Consider the following 15,076-nt stretch of genomic DNA (forward strand, 5'->3'; position numbering starts at 1 on the left):
GGGGAGCCTGTCCCCAGCCCCGAACACACCTTGTCCTCTCACTACTTGGAGCCTTGGGACAGGCTCTTCTTCCTTCCCTGGAAGCCCTCCCTTCCCTCTTTGTGGTCTGACAAAGCCCTACTCATTCCTTTAAGCGCCAAATGTCAGCTCAAATGTCACATTCTTTGTCAAGTGTGCCCTGATTGCTTCGGGCAGTGTGACTCACTCCCACTCTGGGCTCCCACAGGTCTGGGTTCATGCCGTGGAAGCTCCTCTCTCACTGTCAGTGTCTGCTGTTGTGATCGCCTCTCCCTGCAACCGCACTTGGCAAAGGCGGGACAGGAGTGCTGCTACTTCTTCATCCTCTGCCAGCAGCAGCCCTTGCTAATGGACCAGAGGATGGTGCCCTCCCGGTGGTTCCAGGGCTTCTCATTTCCCAAAGCCCTAGTGGACATCCCTGTTGCCACACTGGTTTCCTTGAGCTCATTTTTGGGGGTCCCAACACCTGGCACATAGTAGGTGCTTGTTTCACGCTGCTATGGAATCTAGACAGCTGGAGCTAAGATTCCCATCTTCTGAATAACCAGCTTCAGTGCTTTCTCCTGGATGTAAGCTGGTTTCAAGACAAAAAATAGGTGGCCTCTCCAGGGCCTGCTGGCTCACTCCTCAAAACACATTTCCTATGCCCCGGCTGGATGCCCAGCCCTGTGTTGGGCCCTGGAGGCAGAGTAATGAACAAGCTCACAGTCCCGTAAAGGACAAAGGCAAAAGGCAATACATAGCCCATTTCACCATGCAGGGTCAGAGACAAGCAGGGGACACACCCCACCCAGGGGCAGTCAGGGAGGTTTCCTGAAAGAATTGAGCCCTTTCAGCTGAGACCAGAAGGATGAACAGAAGGTTGCCTGGGAGTGGGAGGAGTTGCGCAGGGCTGATGCAGGAAAAAAGAACTCAGCCTTGGTGGCTCATTGGGTTCAAGAGTATTTACTGTTATTCCTCTCTGCAAAGTGTGCACCATCTCCCTCCTCCTCACCCCCCCCTCGCAGCCCACAGCAACGCCACCTCTCACTGGGCTCTGGTCTGGCCTCCTTGCTTCTGCCTGACTCTCTCTTCAACCCTGTGGTCTCTCAAATAATTACCGTATAATCACTCCACTTTCCCTACTGCAAATATGCAAAGTGTGTGTGGCACGCGTTGTCTCTTCCACTAAGGGCGGCAGCCCAGGTCCACCCCCCTGGTGGAAGAGGGCACTGCCCAGGGGCCCCCTGCCTGGGGCGCCCAGGCCCTGCAAATCCACCTGTGTCTCCCTCTTAGGGCTCCTTCCGCATCTACCCCCTGTCGGATGACCCCAGCGTGCCAGCCCCTCCCAGGCAGTTTCGGGAATTACCTGACAGCGTCCCACAGGAATGCACGGTTAGGATTTACATTGTTCGAGGCTTAGAGCTCCAGCCCCAGGACAACAATGGACTGGTAAGAGTTTGGGTGTGGGGCCTTCTCCTGTAGCAAGATAATTATAGTCATCAGCCGCAGTAATTGTCATGTTCTTTCTTTCTGGGCGTCTGTTATCTCACTAGGGGAAAGATACTCTATCCAAACAATGTACTTGGGAGGATTGTCCTGGTGGGGATTTATCTAAGAGCTTGCAGGGGCTTAAAGTCCTCTGGTTCATCCTTCTCATCTTACAGGTGTGAGCTGGGACAGGATTCGCTCCAGTCTCACCAGCAGGCAGGCGTGAGCAGAGCCGGCTCCCCGGCACCCACACTGCCGGCTGCGTGCCACTGAGAGGGAGCGTTGCTCTGGCCCCGTCTTAGCTCTCGGGTGCCACAGCGGCCACCTTGTTGTTAGCGGGGGGTGGGTGTGGGGGAAGCGGAGTCTGTCCCAGAACTTGACTTCTACCTGCACCCTGCAGTGGTGTAACACCTGTCCGTTTTTGTCCTTGCAGTGTGACCCTTACATAAAGATAACGCTGGGCAAGAAAGTCATCGAAGACCGGGACCACTACATTCCCAACACTCTCAACCCGGTCTTTGGCAGGTGATGTGCATTCGTGAATGTTCTTTTGTCATCCATTTCCCCACGGAACGTGCACGAAGGATGTCATGTGTGCCCGTCCATGGTCTAGGCTCTGACACCGTGGTCATGATCTAAACAAACATGCCAGTCAGGGGAGCAGGCAATAAATAGGTAAATGCACAAATAAAAGGATTTCATGGGAGTGGAAAGCGCTGTGATAAAAGTAAGTGACGAGAAGGGCTTCTCTGGGGGAGAGATTTGCCCTGCGACCTTGGCAGGGGGAGGGACAGCGTTATCACCTGGCACAGGAACCTGATAAACTGTGGGTTCTCCACAACAAGGACAGGGCAGGTGACTTCCCTGCAGTGCCATGCTGCTCTCATGTCCTGATCCGGTTTGGGGTCTGTTTTCTGGGATGTTTGATTCCACCATTTTTATCCAGTAAGTGTACCATTAAGTCTGTTACCAAAATCAAGGAGGCGGCAGAAAGTGACAGGGCCAAATGTCCCACTCCACCTGTCTCCTGTTCCCAGAGATCCTTCAAATGGCATCACTTTCTTCATCGTCACAACTCGGGACTTGTTTCTGGACTGTGATATTTATCTCAGCAGAGCCATCTCAAGTGACCAAATCCACGTAGTCTCTAAACAGGACTGGCATTTTTCAGCTATAAACAGTTTCCACATTTAATAATAGCTAATGTTTGCTGAGCACTTAGTGTGTGCAGGCATTGAGCTGAGCTATTTATACAAAACATCTCAAAAATCTCTGTTTTTATCCCTACTTTACAACAGAGGAAACTGAGGCACAGAGAGAATCAGTGCCTGATGTTTCCCTGTGCTAAGGGTGAGGATCTGAACCCAGGCCCCCTGGCCCCGGCCTGTGTGGCTCCATGCAGCGCTCTCTGCTGCTGCCATGCCTGACTTTCATCCCCACGGCGGGGCAGGGCACAGAGCGACAGCCCAGCTCCACGGGGGAGGGACAGAGGCTCCCGGAGCTCTGCAGACAGAGGTGCTAGGTGGTAGAACCAGGATTTAGTAGGAATTCCTGATTCCAAGCCCCCTGCTTTTTCAATCCCCTTGGTGATGTTTCGTATTGGTGGCAAAGCCATCAGCTGTAGAGAAATATTCTTTGTTCAAGACGTTTGTGAATGGTGTAATTTCCCCAGAACCTTGCTGAGAATACTGTGCTCTTGTCTGCTGTGTGGCCTGTGTTTTTATTTCTGGCTTTATTATCTTGCCTGTGCACTTCTTTTCTACTCGTGGTTGTTGGTTTGTGCCCTTACACACTGCACTCGCTCTCTCGTGTGTCTCACGGGCACGCACACACGCACGCATGTTCATCACTCCAAGTCTCTCACGTTCACACACACCTGGTAACGCACGTGCACACAAGACCGCACACGCATGCGCACCCGCGTGCACACGCTCCCCCGCTGTGCCGTGCGCCCCCGGCCGCGTGCCGAGGCCAGGGAGTGGAAGTAATCCTCTGGCACAGCAATGTGATCATTTTCCTTTTCTTCCACTGATCCAGCCCTGGGGTCTAGACAGGAAAAGGCACGCAGGGCAGGAAGGAGGGCTCCGGTGCGGGAGTCGGGGAGGCAGGGCCAGCCAGCTTTGAAGGGAGAAGGCGGCCCTGTCTGAGTCGCTGGTCTCAGAGGAGCCAAGCACAAGCTTAATTATGTGGCAGGAAACCTCTTGCTTGGAGCCACCCTGGAAGGAAGTGATCCTGTTAGGCGCTGCTCAGCCAATGGCGGGTGCGGAGACTTCCCCTCAGCCGGCTCAGCGCCACGGCCTCCATCTAGGGGGTGGCTTTCTTCTCAGCAGAGATTCCTGGGGACTCTGGGACAGGAATTCAGGAAAAGGCAACCTTTCCTATGTGCTTGGCTGTCAGGCAGCATATTCCTGTTGCATCATAGCATTGTCCAAACCACATTCAAAAGAAAAAAAAAAAAGAGAATCAGTGTCTTCTCTAAGATATTAATTTAATGTTCCAAGAAAAAAAAACAAAACAGTACTCCTTAGTCAAACCAAGACACCTGGATTTAAAAAGATTATAATTGCAGGACTTCTCAGAGCTTTTAGTTTGTCTACAGGAACTCCAAAAGAGGTGGTTCTCAACCTTATTTGATCAAAGAATTCTTTTTCTGAGAGGACACATATTGCCTGTCCCTTGGAACCTGGTATTGGAAATGTGACACTGTGGGGCGTGAGTACGGCGCTTCCTGTGTGCTCATGATACAAGCACCTTTTCCCGTGTGGTGGCCTGCCTCCTGCAGGCCTCAGCTGCCGTCTGGAGAAGTTGCTCTAGGGTTGTCCAGAGACATCTCGGAAGCTTTTCTCCAGAGCCGTATGGACACACACCCTTCTGTTCAAGCGGGCCAACGTTCCTGGCTCTTTGGGCAGGAACCAGTCCACACACCGAGTGCAGGGAGGAGAAAAGGAGACACAGGGAGGAAGGAGGCTTCTCGAAGTTTCTCCTTCAACAAACGGTACTGAGCACCTTCTCTGGGAGTAATAACTCTGCAGACAGTGCAGGTGCAGACTCCAGCACCCATCTGGGGCGCATGCCATGCACCTAGCACCCTCTGGATCACAGTCCTCACCTGCCGCAAAGAGTACTGTTTGATTATCTTTGTCTCAGAAGGGTTTACATTTTAATGCAGTTTCTATAGAAAAGTCTTAAGGAACCAAAGCCAGTGATAGACCCAGAGGGTCTGGGAGGAGGGAGGAACCTTCCGGGCACCCTGCACACCACACCGCATGGTGAATTCCACTCACAGCCCTGCCCTGTTCCCCTGCGCAGTGAGTCAAAGGAGCACTGTGGCACAGTGGTCCCTGTTGGGGCAGAGGAGGGAACAGAGTAGGGGCAGACAGGGGACTGTAAACCAGGGTGCTTGTGCCTTGCTAATCTCCCAGCCGGGTAGAGACAGATGCTCAGGAGACCCAGTAAATAGGCACGTGGGAATCATAAAGTTGATGATGTTATTAATACAACACATTACTGTTACTATATTGTGGTTTGAGAAACGCACTCATGCCAAGTGCTTTCTAAACATTTCTTCACTCGACCCTTATGACAACACTGGATGGCAGGCATTATAATCACCATTTTACAGATGAGAAAACTGAACACAGAGAAGTTAAATAACTGGCCTAGAGTCCCACAGCTAGCAAGCAGCAGAGGTGGGATTCGAACCTAGGTTTTTAAAGCCCGCAATCTCCTCCTGAGCAAGCAGATATTCTCTTACTGTTCTGTGCTATTTGTGGAGTCTCCCCATGCACCGCCACTCACCCCGGTTATCCCGTCAGATGTTCTCTTCCAATAGCCACGGCCGTGCCTGGTAGCACTTGCCCGGAGCCCCAGCTTTTGTGAGGGACCCGGACGGCTCGTGGAGCTTCTAACCTTGCATTGGTTTATTTAGAATGTACGAACTGAGCTGCTACTTACCTCAAGAAAAGGACCTGAAGATTTCCGTCTACGACTACGACACCTTCACCCGTGACGAAAAAGTGGGAGAAACAATTATCGACCTGGAGAACAGATTCCTTTCCCGGTTTGGGTCCCACTGCGGCATCCCTGAGCAGTACTGCGTGTAAGTTGCTCTGGCCCTCGATGGGGCCAGTGGCTCCATCTGACAGTCACACCTGGGGCAGCTTTGGTGCTCTACCTCGGTGTCTTTCTTCCGCTGCTCCTTTCAACTGGCTAAGTACCATTTTTAATGATAGGATTGTCGTAGAGAGAATCAGGGCCCCTACACATTGCCCTGATTCACATCACGTTCTGTGTAAAATGGGGCCTGCTGGAGCGGTGCCACACCCTGGAGGTGGCACATGTCACAGCTCGGAGAACCAGCCCCCTCGTGCCTCCTCTTTCAGCCTCTCCTGGACGTCAGGGACTGAGGGCCGCAGGGTTTGATGGCGGGAATCCCCTGCCCTTGGGAAACGGGGATTCCTTCCCCCTCCCCCAAATCGATCGATTTTGTGACGTCCCTCTTCCTCTGCCCGCTACAGGGCGTCTTTCCCCAGCATTTAATGAGATATAATTTGCAATTTCTTTTTTATGAGTTTTCCTATTATGAATACAGTGATCTCAGTCAAACTCCTCACTTTTACAGAGGAGGAAACCAAGGGCTAAATAAATAAATGAAAATAACTGATTGGCTGAGGCCAAAATAACATGTGGATTTTAGGCCTCCGAAATAGATTTCTAGGCAAAATCCCAAGTGGAGAGCACATTCCCTACTACTATTATACGGAAACATCTAGAGGTATATGTGTGTGTGTGTGTGAAACCAAGAAGAACCAGTGGGCCCTGCAGTAACTCCGGCACCTGTGTGTGATGTTGTTCACAGTTCTGGAGTCAATACTTGGCGAGACCAATTGAGACCAACACAGTTGCTTCAAAATGTGGCCAGATTCAAAGGCTTCCCACAGCCCATCCTCTCCGAAGATGGAAATAGAATCAGATATGGAGGACGAGACTACAGTTTGGATGAATTTGGTGAGCACATTGCTGTGGATTGTAGACTGGTGCAAAGAGTAATAGCCCGTTTATGTTGCTGGGTTTAGGGGAGTGGGGTAGACAGAGCCAGGACCCTAATTACGCCAGATGAGACTCTGCACAAATGACATTATCTAACAACAGGCACGTTATAGTAGAGTTTTGCTGGCTTGTCAAGTGTCAAAGTGGACACATTCTCTTGTCTGCTTTTTTTAAACTCGCTCTTTTTAGGTCATAGCCATTTGAGCTTTGAACAAAAAGTTCTAATAATTCACTAATTTCCATGTAATACACAATTAGCTCAAAAATGCTTAGACAGTGGTGCAAGAATTTCTCTTCCAAGTTTATTCTCTCATTCCCTTCTCTGAGAAGGCTCAGGGATACTAGGGGTTGATTTGCAGGGTCCACTAAGTTCCCATCTGGCTCACGCCCAGGCTTGGGGCCTCACTCGTGCCCAAGCAATAATTTATAATACAACCTGTCCTTACACATGAACAGCTAGCCACACTATGACAGTGACAGAAATAGGCTTCATGGAGCATAAGAGCTACGGTATGCTGCCATGCTTGCAGGGGCAGGGATATCCAGAGGGGGTGGTAGTGGGGCTGGCCTGCAAGGGTGCTGGACTCCCTGTGGGATACCCAGGGAACGCTGAGCAAAGACACACAGGAGGGAAGGTGCTTCCTGATCCTCAACTTGACCTTGTAATTAACTATAATTTGTCTTTCCATGTTAAAGAGGACTTAGTCGATATCAGGGATGATTAGATGAAGAAATGCTGATGTCGCTAGTGGGTGGAACTGCAAAAGCGATTGCAGATAAACCGGGAAGCAACATGGTCCAGTGGGTTAGGGTACCCCCAAATAATCAAGTAGCTACCCCCCAAAAAGCTGTATTACTCATGGGGATTTTTCTGATTATTTTTGTCACATAACAAATCACCCTAAAACTTAGCAACTGGAAACAACCATTTTGTTTTGCTCACAATTTTGTGGGTCAGGAAGGGGCTCAGCAGTTCTCCCTTGAGCCTCCCTAAAGCCAGGATGGCAGGGTCTGGGAAAGTGAGTGAGCTTGGCCTGACATCGGGGAGAGGTGCCATCTGAGACCAAAGCATCAGGGAAGCAGGGACCATGTGGATAATGATGGGAAGGGTCTGTTCCCAGAAGGTGGGAAGAAGTTTCCCAAGTAGCAAAATGAGACATGGCCAGTGACAAGAGAATCTATGAGGAAGATTGTTATAATGAAGATTTCCAGGATGTGTTTGCACTTGCAGTGAGTTGGCAGCTGGGGGTGCTGTCACCTGAAGGCTCTGCTGGGGGGCAGCCCAGGCAACGGCTCAGCTGACAATGAGAGCACATCCATGGGCCTCTCCAGCAGGGCACTCTCTGGTCATTTGGGCTGCTAACCTGGTGGGTGGCTTCCCAGACTGAGTGTCCCAAGAGGACCAGGAGGGAGCTTCATGGCCTTTTCTGTCTAGCATGGGAAGTCACACGGCTTCCTTCCTCCAGACTTTAGTGTTTGAATATGTCTCCAGAGTCAAAGTGAAATGCCACAGATCCCACCTCTTGATGGGAAAAGTGTCAGAGAATTTGGGGGCCATGTTTTTAGAATGCCATAGTGATGCTAGCTGCTATAACAATTGAACATCCAAATTCCAGTAGTTTATTCCAAAAGAATTTTATTTCTCATTGATTCAAAATAGGTGTTCCTTCCCGTGGGTGGCCCTCTTCTGAGTGCAGGACCCTCCTGTCTTTTAGTTTTGCCATTCTTCAGCACGGGTGTCTAAGGTTGAATTCTTTTCTGCATCCAGAAGAGAAAAGCATATGGAGGATCCTCCCAGGAGGGACTTATGGGCCAGGTCTAGAGATGATACATGTGTCACTTCCACCTGTGTTATGCTCTAGCTGAGCCTGGTGGCCTCATCTAGCCACAAGAGAGGCCAGGAAGCAGAGACTAGCCAGGAGCTTGTGCCACCGAAGTCAATCCAGACTGCTCCCACTTACATGCTCTAGTGTGTTCTGGTCCCTTAGCTTTTGGCAGTCCACATGTTGGGTGTGAGCCTGGGTGGGGCAGGGTCCCTGGTCAGGAGCTACTTCTATCAACTATTCCTTCACCAGTCAAAGTTTGCACATTGGCACCGCCCTTCCATTTTGGCAAAGTCTGGGATGGAGTGCTGCAAACACCTCCGGGCAATTTAGCTAAACTGTTCCCGAATGCCCATCCTGCTTCACTGCCACTTTCCATTCCAGAAGCCAACAAAATCTTGCACCAGCACCTCGGGGCCCCTGAAGAGCGGCTCGCCCTTTACATCCTCAGGACCCAGGGGCTGGTCCCTGAGCACGTGGAAACGAGGACTTTGCACAGCACCTTCCAGCCCAACATTTCGCAGGTAAAGGGGCTTCCCTCCTTGGAAGGCCCATCATCCACACCCCAAATGCAATGGCAACAGCTGACACAGATTTGCTTCTCTTATCGTGTTTGAATACTTTTAGATCTTAGATACTTTTAGAGAAATAGAAATGAAACTCAAATTAACTTCATCCCAAAGGGGAATTCATTGTAAGAATTTTAAGATAACTCACTAAGCCCAGAGAGGAGATTGGTTGTGATTTAGAACAAACTTGAACCCCATCTCTTATCTCTGTTTCTCTCTTTGAGTTTATTTAAACTCAACGAGTTTAATGAAATAAACTCAGTTTATTTAATAAACTCAAAGAGTTTAATAATGCCCTCTTGCTTGGATCACCTTCCTATGAGTCCAAATATTACCTACAGTTCCTGATTGTTTTGTGCTACAGTGTAACTGATCTACTTCCAAATGTCTATGGATTGGTTGCCCCCAACTTGGCCCAATTGTCATCATGGAGCCACTCAGCTAAAGCCAGGATGGCAGGGTCTGGGAAAGTGAGTGAGCTTGGCCTGACATCGGGGGGAGGTGGCATCTGAGACCAAAGCATCAGGGAAGCAGGGACCATGTGGATAATGATGGGAAGGGTCTGTTCCCAGAAGGTGGGAAGAAGTTTCCCAAGAAGCAAAATGAGACATGGCCAGTGACAAGAGAATCTATGAGGAAGATTGTTATAATGAAGATTTCCAGGATGTGTTTGCAGAGATTTGTATCCACTAAGTCTAGGGTGGGGCCAGGAATCACATTTTAACAAGTACTTGGAGGGATTCTGATCACATTCTAAGGAATGCTAACTAATGCAAATATTATTGATACTGACAAGAACAGTGTAGACAAAGTAATCTCTCAAGAGCAGCCACAAGTGGCCTGGGCTTCCTAGATTATTTTGTCACTTGCGTCTTGCCTTTATTCTCTTCCACATTTCTCTTCCTTCCTTTTCTTATTCTCTTTTCTTCCACCAAAGAGCCTATTTCCCCTCCTCTCTCCTCTTACTCCTCAATTGCACACAGAGTCTCAACAAGTGACAAAGTGAGGAAGATTTCTCCCTGGGAATCCACCAGCGCCCTGTCACTTCTGCCTACAGTATTAAACGCACACTGTGGCTAGGTTTTAGGAGACACCTGGACGCCTAGTGTTCCACAGTGTGCTTGATGTATTGTAGAACTGAGAGCCCTAGAGATTAGTTGGAAGAGAGTCAGGATCATAGTACAATATATCTCTTTTCAAGAGCTCCAGTTAATTCATTTGATCACAATGCATCAGGAAGCCAATCTAGTGGTTTCCTTGGCAACTTTCTTAAAGACCAATCTGTTTTTCTTTGAAGACAGAGTCTACAAGACATCCAAAAAAAGTTTGGAGACTATAAATTGGTTTGTATGGTTGATATAGTTTTTTAATGGCATTCCTAGCCTGTCTGGAAGAACATTTCAGTCAGATGGATGGGCCCAATCTGGCAGTCAGAGAGCTGAGCTGTCCTCACCAAGATGGCGGCACAAGTGTTGTCCAACTTTCACCCTCCCCTTCCTGTGAGCCTCTTACTAGGTAGTGGGTATTAGTGAACCCATGGCATGGAACCCTCACCTTTAGGAACAGTAACATTCTTGATGTTGTCTGAGTCTCTCCTTTAAAAGTACCATGTTGTAAGTTTTTCTTTAGAAAGTTAAACACCATTTTCATTACTTTGTTTTTGTACCTTAAGGTAAGTGGAGAAACCCTTGGGGATCACAAAACTGGGACTGATATGAAGTGGGCAATGTGATGATGAATAGAGTGACAGCTCGAGAACTGTTCAAGGGTGAAGAACCCAATTTTAAGTCATTATAAGAGTGTGTGTGTGTGTGTGTGTGTGTGTGTGTGTGTGTGTGTATGCTGGGGGTTGAGTTAGGGATGGGAAGCTCCTCATCTTACTAAGCAAGGAAGACTAAGGTGGGCATTTGCAGCCATTGGAGACCCCTGGGTGAGAATTGGATGTGGGTGGCCTAAATGACATTGCAGATAAAAGATTAATCTTGATATGCTCTACTCCACTTATTGCCTTCCATACAGACTAATAAATTGGCAGGTCCAAAGAAATAGTTTTACATAAAAAATATGAAAGAAAATTGTTGTTTTTACCAGCCATCATATATCTTCAATCCTCGTTTCTTTTTTTGGATGATTTAGGGAAAACTTCAGATGTGGGTGGATATTTTCCCCAAGAGTTTAGGGCCACCAGGCCCTCCTTTCAATATCACACCCCGGAAAGCCAAGAAGTAAGTAATCGTGAGGCCCTATGACATGCACTGGGCTGGGGACTTAGTCCAGGACTAGAAGAAAAAGTACCTTCAAAATGTGCTCCTTTCAGATACTACCTGCGCGTGATCGTCTGGAACACCAAGGACGTTATCTTGGATGAGAAAAGCATCACAGGAGAGGACATGAGTGACATCTATGTCAAAGGGTGAGGTTGGCATGCAAGTGCCTTTGACAAGCTCAGGGGATGAGACAGACTCTCTCCTTTATTAGTTTTCATTATCGAAGGTGCCCACTATAGGATTCTTGGTTATTTGAAGCTATTTGATGTCATTAATGCAATCTGTTTAGGTAGCTCCTGGAAAGCAAAGGGGGAGGAAACAGAAAAAAAAAAAAAAGAGAAACCCCTATGGACCTTGCTTGTGAGCAAAGGTATCTAAGGACTATAAAAACTAATAAATATTTCTTCATTTCTCTTTTAATAAAGTAGATTTTCTATAGTGTGTTGAGCAGATTGGCTATTTGACATTTTTTTAGCCATGTAGTTTGTTTTTTTTTTTTTTTTTTTTTTTTTTTTTTGAGACAGAGTCTCGCTTTGTTGTCCAGGCTAGAGTGAGTGCCGTGGCGTCAGCCTGGCTCACAGCAACCTCAAACTCCTGGGCTCCAGCGATCCTTCTGCCTCAGCCTCCCAAGTAGCTGGGACTACAGGCATGCGCCACCATGCCCGGCTAATTTTTTATATACATATCAGTTGGCCAATTAATTTCTTTCTATTTATAGTAGAGACGGGGTCTCGCTCTTGCTCAGGCTGGTTTTGAACTCCTGACCTTGAGCAATCCGCCCGCCTCGGCCTCCCAGAGAGCTAGGATTACAGGCGTGAGCCACCGCGCCCGGCCTGTAGTTTGTTTTTATTTCTCTTTGATGCCTTGAATAACTAGACTTAGAAACACAAGCAAGGCTTCCAAAATTTCTTTTTTCTGCATATTTTATTACCAGCTGCCAATGTCTATGGAAAAGAGGAAATGCGCTAGCAGATTTTTTTAAAAATCATTCATTCCACTGATATTCACTAAGTGTCTGCATCCAACATGTTAAATGTTATAGTTGTTCATTATTTTCTCACTTGCATAATTCAATTTCAAATATTCCATGTTGATGCTAGTTTTTTGTTATGCCTTGATCATAGATGTTGAGTGCAGTCTAGCATAGTGATTAAGAAGCCAGACTCTGGAGTCAACCTACCTGGGTTGAAATCCTGGTATTTTCCCTCCTGGGTGTGCAAGGTTGTAAGCTCACTGTTCCTCATCTGTAAAATGGAGATAACGATTCTATCTACTTCCCAAGGATATTCAGAAGATTCAATTATTCAAAGCATTTAGGATAGTGCCTACCAGATAGTACACATTATGTCAGTGCTAGTTAATATTATTGCCCTTTCATATGAATTGAGTTTGGTTCCTGGATATATAAAAGATAAGACTTCTGAAATTTAACATATTCATAAAGTGAGAACAAAGTTTTACTTGTGATCTTAAGTGGGCTTCAATCAAAACTTTGTTAAAGACATAATTACCATCATTTAGGTTCCCTGTAAATAGGGAATGTTTCATCAAGTTCTTCATTATTCTTTCTTATTTCAGGATCTCATTACCATTCCCCAAGGAAAACTAATCCCAGCTAATTATATATATGTAAATTTGTTTGACTATCATAACCATTTTTTTTCAAATCAAGGAAACAAACTCAATAATGCTAGACTGAGAGAAAACTCCTCTAATCAAAGAATAGAGCTCAACTTAAAGTACCATGTAAAATTTGGAATTAAAATCTAAATACTAGATGTGAAAAGATGAATCATGCATAAATACCATGCTTAGTATTGGTATAGTATTAGTATCGGCACACATGGGCACTGTCTCATATACAAAGCTACACATACATGCACACAAACACATACACCTAGAGTGGTTGTTTACCTTGTGTTAAAATTAAATGTAAAAAGATTCACTTTTAAAATTAAATGTGAAAAGACTCACATAAAAAGAGAAGAAGGGTTGTGAGGGTGAGTGGTCAGAGGTAGGATGACGGTGACACTTCAGGGATGAGTCAGGAGGTCACCAAGGTCACCAAGGTCATGGCCAAGAGAATGTGAACCTTCCTCAGTGAGTTGGTTTAGAAGTTAATAGCCCAAAGGAATCTTTCAACTAATTTATCTTGTCAGTTTACTGATTAGCAAAAAGGAAAACTACTATAGTTGATTGATATTAATATCATTACTAATACAATAATAAGACTTAATATTAGCAAGTGACTTTATAGTCTCTGTAGTGTCACAGGACTTTGTAGCTGAGTAACAGGACTTTGGAGTCAGACTGACTTGGAAGTCATACTTAATTCTGGCAGTTACTGGCTACTTGACCCCGAGTAAGTTAAAATATCCTCTCTGAACCTCAGTTTCATCATCTGTAAGATGGAGAGAGTTACACGGTTCTTGGGAAGAATAAAATAATACATGCTAAGTACTTGGTTCATAGCAGATGATCGTAAGCACGCATTAAAGATCTCCGCCTCCCCACTCTGCCCCTGCTAAGCCGTGATCTCTCATTCTGTCCTCGCTTTGACCATGTGACCGGAGCACGTGTCATCAATCTCATTTTCCAGATGGGAGATGAGGCTCAGAGAGTTTCACAGCCAGTCCTGCCTCCTACCAAGAATCTCTATCAGTGGGGTCCAGGCATCAATATTTTTAAAAGCTCCCCAGTTGATCCTAATGTTCGGTGTTGAGAACCACACACTCTACCACTTTGCCAGTTGAAAATCAAAGTCACCCCCGGGTTCCAAACCAGGAGTCTCCCCAGTTGCAGGCAAATTTGACAACTTCCTTCCAGGCGCACACATGCATTCATTTCTTCAACAGGTATTTATTTAGTGTCTACTATGTGCCAGGCACAAACAAAAGAAGCTTTTCCAGTGTTAAAAGTTAAGACATTAAATTGTTGCTAAAATGAATTCTCAGAGATATGCATATGCAAATAAGAGCTTACATCTTCCTTGACAGTCTCATTAATATGATCACAGTGAAATTAAGAATAACAAAAAAGGGAAGTCGTAAGATTACTTGATTCATGCCTTTTTTGTTTGCTTAAGTAAAATATGGGAAAAGAAATGCTAAAATTCTGAGCTAACTCATATTCATTGAGCCTATCAGCAGTGATGACAGACACTGATGAGTTATAGTTGTGAAGACTAAAATCATAGCCAGCGGGCTTCGACCTACCCAAAATAGAAGCTATGTTGTTGATATTTTCCAGAAAATTTCACCTTAGCCCTGTTAACTGAAGTCTAAAGGGCTTCCTGCTTTGGTTTTAGAGGAATTATATTTTATTTGGCTACAAGCTGTGTTGGATGCAATAGAGCACCTCCCCTTCATAAATCACCTCCAGCTCTGTAGATAACTGGAAGCTGCCCAAGAAAAGTGCATTAATTCTCCTGCTCTTCACTCCCCTAATCACGGCACAATTTTGCGGCTAGATTACTTGTCAATCACACGAAGCTAAGTCTGTTTGCCTCTGCTTTTCAGCTGGATTCCTGGCAGTGAAGAAAACAAACAGAAAACAGATGTTCATTACAGGTCCTTGGATGGGGAAGGGAACTTTAACTGGAGATTTGTGTTCCCGTTTGACTACCTCCCGGCTGAACAACTCTGTGTCGTTGCTAAAAAAGTGAGCTTTGAAATATGCCAGTGGGAAGTGGATGTCATGGGTCTTCCTTAACTAGAAACTTGTAGAATGTCACAGCTGCTCAGGACATTGGAGGTCACTGAGTCCCACTCCCTGTTGGTACTGATGGGGGAATCTGAGACCTTGACACTTGCCCAAGGTCACGCAGCTACGACCAGGATTTGTGTAATTGGGAAGAATAAGGAACGCAACTGTCTTTTCT

At 46.6% G+C, this 15,076-nt stretch overlaps 1 protein-coding gene across 5 annotated transcripts in view; it reads left to right on the plus strand.

The window, feature by feature from the left end:
- MYOF (myoferlin) overlaps positions 1-15,076 on the plus strand; it is a 154,578-nt gene that overhangs the window by 130,424 nt on the left and 9,078 nt on the right. For all 5 annotated transcript variants that reach the window (XM_076009968.1, XM_076009969.1, XM_076009970.1 and 2 more), the window contains 8 exons: positions 1,294-1,449; positions 1,922-2,013; positions 5,417-5,587; positions 6,347-6,495; positions 8,745-8,884; positions 11,066-11,154; positions 11,247-11,342; positions 14,715-14,856. In XM_076009968.1, coding sequence (XP_075866083.1) covers positions 1,294-1,449; positions 1,922-2,013; positions 5,417-5,587; positions 6,347-6,495; positions 8,745-8,884; positions 11,066-11,154; positions 11,247-11,342; positions 14,715-14,856 — 1,035 coding nt within the window. The remainder of the gene's footprint in view (positions 1-1,293; positions 1,450-1,921; positions 2,014-5,416; positions 5,588-6,346; positions 6,496-8,744; positions 8,885-11,065; positions 11,155-11,246; positions 11,343-14,714; positions 14,857-15,076) is intronic.

Source organism: Microcebus murinus, chromosome 14, assembly GCF_040939455.1.
Source record: "Microcebus murinus isolate Inina chromosome 14, M.murinus_Inina_mat1.0, whole genome shotgun sequence".
Lineage (NCBI taxonomy): Eukaryota > Metazoa > Chordata > Mammalia > Primates > Cheirogaleidae > Microcebus > Microcebus murinus.